The following is a 12600-nucleotide window of genomic DNA, read 5'->3' as shown; positions in this document are numbered from 1 at the left end:
TGAACCATGCAACTCGGAAGAAGTTGTTCAACAAAGATGGGGTGTTCTGAACCCTGCTCTAACTTTTGGCATAAGGGATTCTTTTTCTGAAGGCAAAAGCCATCACCAACACCCAAGCTCTTGGAGCTGGGAGAAAAAATATCAAGTGCACGCCCAGGTAAAATTTCACTGGGAGCACTTCACCTCCCCCAGCTAAATCTCAGCTCAGCGGTGCGTTTGCAAAAGTCACCCTAAAGGTTCGGCCCAGCCTCCTCTTCCCAGCGCCCATACGAGGTACACCTGTAGCAGTGTTCAAAAATACGTGGCAGCCAGTGAACAGAACCCAGAAAAATCTGAAAGAAAACAGGACAATAACTCTCAGTCTGAAAGCTGAGAACCGATAGAGTCAGCTCAGTTGTGCAATCATTTAAAAGATGAATGACAGTTTAATAGCCATGAGATAGTCCTCTGGGATCTGTGGTTTGAAAGTAAAATATGTATTGTCGGTACCTCTTTAGGCTGTTTTCCAGCATGTTGTTGTAAAAGTTGAAGCTGCAACTGTTCCTGTTGTTTTTTATAAAACTCTTGAAGCTGCTGCTACAAAGGAAAAAGAGGACGGTAAGTAACAGAGGGCACTGCCAAGCCACTGTCCCTTTCGGTGCCATACACAAACTGTGATTTGAAAAATAGCATCCTTTTATCTGTAATGGCCTGACCTTTAGTTTGAAACTCGACAATAAATTTCAGTGCATGCTGACTCTTCTTGGCATTATTGTTTGAAAAGTAATCTCCAAAATGAACTGATGAAAAACATACCATTTTTCTACACAAACTAATTAAAAGAAGGCAAGGAATGACCTTTGATTGTACAACAAAGCTAAAGCGCCCTTGCTGAGGGAGTCTGGTGAATCTCTACTGCAGATTGTGCATGCTCACTCAGTGTCAGGCTCGGGCGGTGCTGGGGGCTGTTCCGTGTGGACATCACCGTGTGGCCAGTTTCCTCTGCATCCAGTCCCCACCACCTTGCCTCAGCAGCTCCCATCGCTATGGTCCCGAATCCCCTCTATCTGGTTCAGGGGTCCATCAAAGCAGACTATGAGGTCCTCATGGCACCATGGCAGCCAGAAGTTTACTTCAGCATCAGCAGACACAAAAGGGGTAAAACCAACTGTGCACCTGACCGTTAACAAACTCCAAGATGTTTCCTGATGTTGAAAAGTTCTGTTCGCTTCTGAGTTGAAATGGGGACTTTGAGAGCTGTCACATTTAAACCTGCTCCTGACGTGCTCTCGTTTTGCTTTGATTCACACCATTTAGAAGCCTCTGGGCTTACCAAATAAAAGAGCGCAAAGCCCCCTAAGCCAAAAAGATCTTACTTCTACCAAGTCCAATTACAGCCCTAATCTCAGTCCATCGGGTACTCTCCCGGCCCAAACCCTCACGGCTTTGGCAGGGTCCCTCTCTTTCAGGGATGCAAAAGCAGTTGATCACCCAGGGACCAATGTACATCCCACCCCACGTGCCTCACTCTGCTTACTGCTTCGATGGGCAAAAGAGCTGCTCAGGTGAGGGCAAGTATGAATGGAGGGGTGGGGCCCTGGAGGCATGGGATGCTGGGGAAGGAGGAGGGACCATTACCTGTTGAAGCATGAGGGCCTGCTGCTGCTGGAGGAGAACCTGGAGCTGCTGAGGGCTCAGCACTTGCTGCTGGAGAATCTGCTGCATCTGCTGGGGAGTGATAACTTGAGGTGTCATCATAGCCACTGACACGGGAACCTAGAACGTTAACGAAGGATAAATAGGAAGCCAGGAAATCGCACACCCACAGCACTCAGCCTTCCACGTTCAGTGACAGACTGTCTTCAGCCTGCTTAGAGGACTGACCCATTTCCCATATGCGATTCCTCTGTCCAAAGGGGATGCAGCCACGAACTCTAATCAATCAAGTAGTGGATTTCAAATAAAGAAACATAAAACAAAACCTTGCAGCCACTGACAAGTGTTCCTGAGAGTTGGTAAGCAAACAAGGAGTAAAAGCTTAACATAAGCTACCCGGAGCTAAGGTTGGTGTGACGTCAGTTGCTTAATGAGTTTTTGGTCATAGTGAGATACAGGAAGTTAACACCAACTTGAATTATAGGGAAGAAGTTTAACGGGAACCAATATTTTCCCAGCTGGAGCCAATACAATTAGTCCTCTGTGGACAGTTATTTTGAGAACAGTGCATGAACACCGAGTCCTGTGGACAACTGAACCTTGGGTGCACCTTGCGAACTGCAACACAGACCCTTTCTATGATGCCTTGTACCCTTCCCTGTTCACCCAGCACACAGATGTCTCAATTCTTTCATAGTATAAAAGCCGCTTTCCATGACATTTCAGTGGCAAACAGCTACAGTGATGAACTTGATAGCATTTCATATTTGCAACTGTTAACACGTTTCTGCACGGGCATCTCTGCAAGAAACCTGCACACTGTATCTGAAAGGATGATGTCTTGTTCAGATAAAACACTGACATTAAAATGACAGGCTGTCTTGGCCAAGGTTACACAAATTGTATTCAAGCGGATACCTAATGACAATGCTATGAATTCTGCAAGCTTTCTAGAATGTAATTTAGCTATTCAAAATAATCACTGCACTTGTGTTTAATTTGCAGACTACATGAGAACCATTTTGTCAGGCCCCGTAATACAAGAAGACTATTTCATGAAAAATTATCCCCCCCCAATAAAAAGATAAGGAAAGGGGAAAAAAAAATGAAAGAAAAGACAAAACCTGTATGTCTTTGAACAGTAATATTTAAGCATCTTACTTTTCTTTGGTTTCTAATCAAACATGTGACAGCAAGAAGCTAGAAGCAGTAAAGGATATACTTTGTTAAAAAGGATCTGCTGTCATCTCATGTATTACAATAAAAGGTAATAATAACATGTTTTGCACTTTGCCTGTGTGCCACTTAAAAAAAAAAAAAAATCCGGCAGACAATAGCTGATCAGAAGATAAAAGAATTAAAAAAATCTTTCAGGGGAGCAGTAAGCAAAAGGGAGAAATGCAGTATTAATTTTATATAACATAATGTCTTAATATGCAGTTTATCTTGACTTTTTCACATGATTTGTCCTGTCATTTGCATAGCGAGCTCTCATTCCTAATTTCACAGTCATTATGCACTGATGTCCCGATTTCTCAGCATCACTAATTTTGATGAACTAAAAATGGTTCCTGAAGGTCAGATGCATATACAGTGAACAGCCTCCACTGTTGTTGTGGGCATGTTTTGTGTTGGGGGATGTTTACATGCAAGTCTCTCATCGTTTGGAAAACACTAGCTGGAACATTTGAAAATTTTCATTAACCCAAGTCTGGAAGGTCATCATCAAATTCTTCCTACTGCAGTGGCCTTTTAAGTGTAGATGTAGATACACTGTAATTTAAAACAGATGGGCATGTCTGAATATTTTTATATGCAAACAGGGACAGATGTATATGAATGGATAAATTATCCTTTTAAAAAGATACTCCGCCGCACGAAATATCACCAATGATGAGAACAGTGAACTTGCATTTAATCTAGGACAAACACCAAGAAGACACTATCCAAACATCTAACCATCTAGAAATTAGTTCCAATTAGTTGACTCCGTCTTCATACAGGAGAAACTTTCTGAATGCTTCAATCTGTATTGGGTGCCAATCACTATCTTTTGAGCAGCAAAAGCCAACATATCACGATGGGAGTTTACTTTTCCTTGAGAGTTGCATCATCACACAGGGAGGTTTGATTAAGCAAACAAAAGAACCATGTTTAAGGTTTCTTTTTTTCGCCCTGCATTTCTTGGATGATATACAAAATAAATATTCTTGAGCCAAATTTCTGATGGTGATGAACAGGAAAATAGACAGGAACAGGGTGGTGTAAGATCTAAGCTGGTGATGCACGAGAAATTAACAGTATTCTAACAGAAACCACCATAGACAGTCTCGTGCTCACAATTTTTAAAGTGACTGTGGAAACCCTATGTTAGAAATGGGCACCAGAGAACTTTTGGGCGTGAGAGAAGAGTCAGCTATCCTGGTTGGTTTGGTGGTCACAGAGGTGGATACAATTGCCAAAATCCTTCCAACTGTCTACTTAAAACAAATACACTTTATCATATGTAAATCATGCTTCAACAAAACAGATCTAAAAGTTTAAAAAAGGACTTATGCCCACAGATAATTTTTAAATCCCCACATACAGTCAACAGTTTAAATCTCCTTTCCCCAGAGTTTTTATTCAATATCCATAGTCATGTTACAGAACAGTAAAATGATCTTGAGTCTCCCCTTCTTTTTCCCCCGTGGACATCTCCATGTAGGTGGTGACGAACAATCAAACGCTTAAAGCAGCAGACAGCCAAAGGAGGGAAAGGGGCGAGAAGCCTGAGTAATCCTCCAGCCTGGTGACAGGTCTCTGAATGAGCAGAAGTGGGCTATCAGATCCTGACGGCCTCAGCTCTGCTTTTACATCTGAAACCACATTTTCACACCAGTTAACGCTGAGCTTCCAGAGTGGGCTCGAGCTTCATTTATAAACGTAATGAAACTGAGATTTTCCCCAAAGTTTCTCCTCCAACATGTCATGAAAATCAGTTATGGAAAGCTTTCACAAACATAGCCAAACGAACCAGAAACCATTGTGGGGTGGAAAAGGAAAAGAAGAAGAAATCTGAACACAGTGTGAGGCTTTAAATAGTTAAGAATTATAGCCTACATATTCACTGCTTTAGCTCTCGATGTCCAACTTTTTCACGTAGCTAGTCCCTACTAATACTGGGAATCAAAGGGCATGCAGTACCAGCGAGAGGCTATTACAGCCCACACTTTATTGCCCATTACTACTGAGGTCATTAGCGGCAAGAGTGATTGTACTGGTCTTAACCTATTGATCACTGTAACTACTATCATTTAATCCTGTGTTGAATGTCTGGAAAGCAGCTAAAGGCACACAAGAGAGAGTGCTTCAGCATTGAGAAATATGGCCAAGGATTTGAAATTACACTTTGATTCATAAAATCTAGCCACTGGTTTAAATCAATAGTATTTAAAACAGTCATGTGAGTTTTTAACTACAGCGCTCTAGTATTTATGAGCTCCTCTTTCAGAGTATTCAGTCAAAACTAAACTCCCCCCCACCAATTCCATGCATCTACCTTACCCTCCTTGAGATAAAAACATTAATTTCTGAGGTTTGTGTGCTACAGGGCTCATGCCTTAACTAGGAGTTCAAGCTCATTCTTGATTTCTTTCTCAAATGACAGTTTAAATGTAATGCAAAAAAAAAAAAAGTATCCCTGATACTGTAACTACCTTAACTCTTTGAGTATATAGAAATGAGTATGTTTTATGAGTTAACAATGAATCATAGAAGGCAATTTATGAAGAACGAGAATGATTCCGTCTAGCTGCCTTCAGGGATCAGAAATTCAAATTAAACTTCTGGCAGACATTTAAAGAATGCTAGCATACAAAACTGAATTTAAAACACACACACACACACACACAGTTAACACTCTTTAGTTGAGTTTCAAGAGGAAGTCAGGAATTAAAAAAAAAAATTGCCTGATACACTGCTGACTGATGGCAAGCGGGTGTGGCCCACCCCAGGTGCGCACAAACCTGCGAGCATGGCAGCCCGACGGCTGTGCCGGCCATCGGGGCGCTGTGGTGCGCGCCTGCGCTGCCTTCCCACCCTCGTTCTCGGCACAACAAGTGGATGGTCAAAGCCCATCCACTGCTGTGTAAATTCTCCCTGATGCAGTTTTCTTTTACTTCCAAACGGCTTTATAAAGCAGCTGAACGCTAGAAGACCACTGAAATAATCTGGCTTATTTTTCCCCTGCATCCTCAATGGGGAAAGGTAGGTGAGGGGGAAGGGGATAGTGTAAAAAGCAAACAAATAAATAAGAACACCCACAGAAACAATACTTTATTTCTAATCCCAGAGACAATAGGAGGAATTGGGTGGGAGGGGAGATGACACAATATAAATACTGAAAATAACATGTCATCCTTTTTTTTTTTCTTTCTTTTTAGTTTATACTCAATGTTAACTCTAAGTAAATGCTGCCAGGTATAAATACAGAGAGATCTTGGACATGAGCATATTCTCATAACTGCTATGGGTACAAATAATGCAAATGTAAAGATAAACACATTTAAAGTATTGTTGTATTTCCATTTCTCTGGATTAATAATTTAGAAACTGTTGTTCATCTCTGGTTATTCACTTCATGGATGTCCCAAGGAACTGAAGTCCTTTCTAGATCTAAGGCTCTACCTGGATGATAACTGACCAGGTTAGGCAGTGTTACTTGGTTCATCAAGTAAGAGCAAATGAATTACATTAGAATGTTCCACAACATCAAAGCAGAACCAAAGAAAATGGCTCCCCATGTGAAAACAAAAAAACCTATGTCAAATTTGATATGTTTATACAGAAGCTAGCCTGTGTGAAAGGAAAGAAATAGCAAGCCCCCCTCCAAGAGAGACCAGTGTTCATAATTAATAACCCAGTGGATACAACTGATATATCACCAAACAAAAAAGTTAGAAAGCTTCTATCTATTCCCCATGGTATTTAGAAAGAAGGAGGAAAACACACACACAAAATCCCCCAAAAGCCACAGATAGCATGTGAGGCAGCTATATCATACTGGAAAGAAAATATGTTTCTGACATAATATTTCAGTCTTCAAAAAATTTTTTAAAAAGCATGCTATTCATGTGTAAAGTATAATTCTGTTTCATTATAGAATTCTGCTTTTTGTATAACTCTTTTAGGCTTCGCTATTTTGCCACAATACTGTACAAAGCATTAAGGCAGGTAATGGTTATTATATTAATGCAAAATCATCTAAGTAGTCAGTCATTAGCATAACTGTTCTCTCAGTAACAATACAACCACCTATTAAAATTTTAGGGGAAAAAAGACCTCTTTAAAATGCAATTAGCATTTCATTTTTTATCATTTTGTTTATTACATTCTATCAAAAAGGGCTATCCTTCTTTCAAGAAGAACTGTATGGCCAAGACTTGACTGCCAATCAGGTGTTATTTCAGGTTATCAAGCCTAATAAGCAATCTCTAAGCCTAATAAGCAACGTTCTCTGAGCTCTTCTTTTGTCTCTAAATTTTAAAAAGTGGTATAGATTCATATTTGTTTACAGCACAGGCATTCATGGGACCTCCACTGCTCTCTCCCATTTCCCCACGCACATAAGGTTACTCTCTGAGTGCCAGTGTAATTGTTTTAGCTCTAATAAATATCAGCTTCATTCGCATAAAAATGTAAAGTTTACATGAATTAAATCGCTTCCCCCATTAGCGACCGTTAAATACAGGAAACAATGGAAGCTATACATGAAAATAATCATCCAATAAGCCCTGATCTTTTCAACCTGTCAACTATTATTATTATTATTATTAATATTATTATTTAAATCCAGAAAAAAGCTCCTCTTTCCTTGTTCAGTCTCTTTCTCTTGGAAGAGGGATAGAAAACAATTTAGTGCACATGGATCAAACCTGCTATGATAGTTTATCTTAACAACAACGAAAATGGTCTTTTAGGACTGCAAAGAGGAGGAGAGAGAACTATTCCAAGAAGGCACCTCAGAAAACATTCTAGCCACAGTCGTGAAGAAAAAAGGAAGAGGCCTTGGCTAAATAAGCTCCATTATATTGAAGCATTATTCAAAAATAGTGCAAGGGAGGGCAACTGTATCCATCTTATTTGACACACACAGAGGATTAGAATAAGGAAAGACAACTTGGAGACATGGTTGTAGATCAACAGATACTGTTAGATGAAGAAAAATTAAATGTTGATCTTTTGCACATCACACATTTTCTACAACTAAGAATTAAATGGACAGGTCTTCACATTTTAACCAGCACTGAAAATATAATAGAGGTGCTTAACTACATTTTTATTTTTTATTATTTACTGAGATGGAGGAGGGGATTTTAGTTGAATTTGAACATACAGGTAGGCCAAAATTAGATCATTACAAAGTTTTTAAGACCTGACTGAGGGTGCAATCACTTTTTTTTTTTCCTTCAGAATTACAACTTCTGTTTCTCAAATTATGTAGTTTCCCATGCCAATTTCCAACACGTTATCCATAACAATTAAACTAAAGGGTGCAAATTAGATTCTAATGAGAAAACATCAGTTGCTTCTCTGACAATCTCACCATTCACTGATTTATTTCTAATGAAGACAGAGCCCAACCCAAAGCTCCTTATGTGATAAAGGACAAAACATGTTCAAAAACGCCTAGTAAAAATCAAGGCAAATGGGAAAGCCAGACCCACCCTCATGAAGTGGTGTGACAATTAGAGTAATTGTACAAAAAACCATCTTCAGGACAAAGTAAAAGAAATTAAGCTGCCACAACTGTAACAGGTTAGATGAAAAAAATCAAAATTTAATGTATTCTCCCCTGTGTCATCTTGTTTTGTCAAGACATCAAATAGAATTGGGAAGTACAAAATAACAAGCCCTTGAGAAATCACAGAAGCCGACCTTTTTGATGTTGTTGATTTACCTTGTTCTCAGTTATTTGAACAATGATGTTTCAGATTTAAAGGCCAGATAAAGCTTAAAAATTAAAACATGATACCAAGGTATCCCCCCAAAAGTGCACCCTAACATTTAGCCTGCAACTTCATTGATTAGCTGCTTTCAACCAGATTGGAAAAGGAGGCACAGTGCATGTATTCAATATTTATTTCTCTCATTCTAAATTAATTTCTCTTCAAAAGCTGCCAGGTTGGAAGAAAGACTCAGAGATTACTCCTACAATCCTCAAGTCGAGGCCCAGTTCAGGTCTTTCCAGATAATTCAAGTTCCCACAACCTGCAGAGGACTGTTCAGCTAAGAGGTAACTGAGTTTTCTCTTTTTAAAAAGAGTAAATAAAGGTGAATATAGAAAGCCATTTATGAGGAGGGGGAAAAAGTACTGCACACTTAGAAATGACTCAAACCAATGTCCAGAAACATCATGCTGCTGCCAAGAACAGAAATCTTTCACCAAAGAGCAACAAATTCAAATTTATCCCCAAATCTAGGCATGTAGGTATACACAAAGTCCATTCCTTCTCTGCCCCCAGAGAGCTACAGAGTATCAGCAGCATAACTCCAAGTCTGATATATTTTGTACAAAGATGTATAGGATCAATGTATCACTCGATAGCTTTCTCAATTTTTACGTGTAGATGGCTGCTTCTACCACAGCATACACAGCAGTAAAAAAAAAAAAGAAAAAGAAAAAGAAATCTGTTTAAAAGGCACTAAAAGTAAATAACCAAGTATTTACAATCACTAGGAGAATCTGTAAGATCGAGACTATCTAATAGCTATTAAATTACTCTAATTCCTTGTCATCAAATTCATATGCATTTTAACACATAACAGACACATACACAGGCACTATGCATTTATTTACTCGAACCTTTTCTGGTCAACTGTTGCTGCCTAATACTCCTGCTTGTAAACCACACTCAGTCACAGAACTACCTGAAGTGGATTCTGACTACTCTATTTGTCCAATTCCTAAGAGGATAGCTATCCATTTCTCTTTAGTGGTGTTCATCTGCAACTAAATCACAGAATAAATTTCTTCAATCTTCTTTTTTGCCAATTCAAATTTTATTAACATTTTAGTTCTGGCTTAGACGCTGGTCACACTACCATTTCCTGACTGTCTTAGAAGCACTGTAGCTGCAACACACTTCTGCCACGTTAGCCAAAATAAAGCTGGAATTTCATTGCTTTTAATTAATCTGGATTTTAATTTCACTGTACCTTGCAATTGTGTGGAGGTTGGCTGAAAAGTTGCAGAACTGGTCAGTGTCATGAAAGAGTTTATCTTTCAAGTGACAGCTCCTGACAACGTGCAAAGACACGGTAGTGATGGTCAGGGTTTTGTTTTTAAGGTACATCTGACTGCAAACAACAAAAAAATTCAAGCCAACCATTCCTATCATAAGCTTTCTGATGATTTATGGTTTACCAACTGAGCAAGGTTACGCAACACTGCATGCCTTTAGATGCATTACTTCAGCTAGTTGAGATTTAATTAAGATCACAGCCTCTAAAATCCCTGTCAAATGAAAATTCAAAGACAATACACTCTATAGCTTGATGCAGAATGTTTCCATTCTGTTCTCCGGAAAAATATGAGTTAATCTGTGTTTCTATGGCTGCTGACAAAAGTTCACTAATTTTATTTTCTTTTGACACTTAGGTTGTTTTCTATTGTGTATGTCATGAGATCATTCCCTTCCAGAGAAGGAAGGAAAAAAAAAAAATCGAGAGTGAAACATGTTACAGAAAATGCACTTGACATTATTATCCGACATTATCATAGCTTAGCTATGATGTCATCACATCTTCATAAAATCAGTCCATGCTTAGGAGAGTTTCATTTAATGAAATATATTTATTTAAAAACACAACACAAATGGGAAATCTACCTTCCATGAATTACTCAGATTAAAGAATTGGCATGTTAGGCTCCTCATTTCCTTAACTGACCAACTTTTTATCAAATGAACTGCATATATGGTTAGAAAAGAAGTTCTCGGGGCAAATGAGAGAGCATAAAGGCCATTACTTTCATTCTGTAAGTACTCCTTAAGGGTAATACACACACACACACATTTAACAGACTTCTTACAGATTGGCATTGACCAATTTTTTTCTTAAAAAAAAATTATGATCACGTGGCCCTTTACCTAGTCCAACATATTTTTATTTGCATCATCTTAATATCTGGTTGCTTATCTCATGCCTTAGAAATGACAGGTGCTGGTAGTCTTGCTCTTGACAGGCCACTACACAAATAACTGTCTTGCCTGAAAGGGCTAATGCAGTACTAATGAACAATAAATCAACTTTGATTATCAAGTGTCAGCCCAATCCGTTTTCAGTTTGGCTCTATCACATCCTAGAATAAGTCAGCCAGTGTCTCTGGGTAGGCAGTCTGTATTTTGGTTTCATTTTTACACACTTTTCACTGAAATGTGTCAGGCAGCTACAAAGAATCAAGTAAAATGGAAGCAGACCTTTTTTCAATGTAAGTGAAGGGCATCAATTAGGAGAATGCGCTTCTGCCTTCATTCGGTTCATTTCAGGAGGAGTCTTAACATTCGAGAAAGCCTTGTATTCTTTTAAACGACAGTAACAGCACAGATCCTAAACTAGAATCCTAATGTGATCATGTTTGAGGTTTCTGACAATGACATGCTAGCTTGAACACTTCACCACATAAACCACCTTTGACTGCACATTCCTTTTGGAAAATCTATTACAAACAAATGAACAACAAAAAGCAATAAAAGGTCGCTACTAAAATAAAAACTTCACTCGATTTAAAGTAAAAAAAAAAAAGCTCTTTTTAACACTGACTTCTTAATAAAATAAATGTAACTTATTTTTTCTTAAGCAGATTAGTCATTGATAGTATGATTCACATTTCCTGTTATCAGGCTTAATTTTTCCCCCAAATGTGTCACTTTCAGAATGCTGGAATCTATGGAAATTAGGTGATTTGCATTTTTAAATTGGCTTGATTAGAGCATTTGATCTGTGTGGACAAGAATATAAAATTAATAGATATTTTACTCTGAATCAGCAGGCCTTGAAGGAGTTAATCCCAAAGAGGAAGAGTCTATATGTACTTTGCTCTAAAACTTTACCACCCACTTCCTAAAGGTCCCCTCCTTCCCATCACGACACTTGGGGGTGGGGGCGGGGGCACAAGAAAGTCTCCTTTCCACTGACCGTCCTTCAGGCAGTTCTGACAGTTGAGTTTGCTACATTCAGAGACCGTTCAGATGGGAGCACCCCGTGGCAATTCCTCAGTCGGCTGCGCGTCCTAACCCAAACCCCACTCACTACTTAACCAGCAAAGTAATGCAGCAGAGGCTGAAACTCCCAAACCTGCCGGGGTGCCCCTCCATCGGCTTGCCCATTCTGGCCTGGGGCTTTATTCGTCTCCCTTCCCCGCCACCGCCCCCCCCCCCCCCCACGCTCCTTGACTGTGTGTGAACTCCTTGAATTTGAACGGCTAAGCTGAAAATAGCCTAGACAGATATAGAAACAAACTATCAGAACCAAAGAAACATCTACATGGGTTACATTGAGAGGGAAGGCTCCCTGTATATTTCACACGCTCTGAAAGTGACATAAATCACACCCCAGAAACGTCCCCAGAAAGGAGTGATGGCGAGGGCTTTACCAAAGTGGCTGCCTGAAGGCCAGACCGGCAGAAAACGAGTCGCAAACGAAAAAAAAGAGCGAGCGAGAGCGCGAGAGCAAAACACAAGCAGGACTTCCTCCAACTCTCAACTACACCCAACCCATGAACATTAAAAAAAAGGGAGAGCAAGAGGGGGGGGGGGGGGGGTGAGTGATCTCTCTCTTTCAGGACCCACAGGCCTGGAGCTGCTTCTTCCCACCCTTCCACTCCCTCCTCCGCCTCCACTTCCAGAGCGCAACTCCCACCCAAGTTGGTAAACAGCGATGGTTATTATTATTTTTCTTCCAAAAGACTCAACTTAGAAACCC

At 39.7% G+C, this 12600-nt stretch overlaps 1 protein-coding gene across 30 annotated transcripts in view; it reads right to left on the bottom strand.

Moving 5' to 3' along the window:
* Positions 1-12600, bottom strand: part of FOXP1 (forkhead box P1) — a 627940-nt gene that overhangs the window by 93816 nt on the left and 521524 nt on the right. For 26 of the 30 annotated variants that reach the window (XM_059879649.1, XM_059879647.1, XM_059879650.1 and 23 more), the window contains 2 exons: positions 1618-1755; positions 490-576 (listed from right to left, as the gene is read on the bottom strand). In XM_059879649.1, the coding sequence (XP_059735632.1) occupies positions 490-576; positions 1618-1755 (225 nt within the window). The remainder of the gene's footprint in view (positions 1-489; positions 577-1617; positions 1756-12600) is intronic. The other 4 variants (XM_024982688.2, XM_015459516.3, XM_024982694.2 and 1 more) reach the window with 1 other exon arrangement.

Source organism: Bos taurus, chromosome 22 (assembly GCF_002263795.3).
Source record: "Bos taurus isolate L1 Dominette 01449 registration number 42190680 breed Hereford chromosome 22, ARS-UCD2.0, whole genome shotgun sequence".
Lineage (NCBI taxonomy): Eukaryota > Metazoa > Chordata > Mammalia > Artiodactyla > Bovidae > Bos > Bos taurus.
The sequence above is the reverse complement of the archived record's forward strand: the minus strand, read 5'-3'. Positions and strand labels throughout refer to the sequence as shown.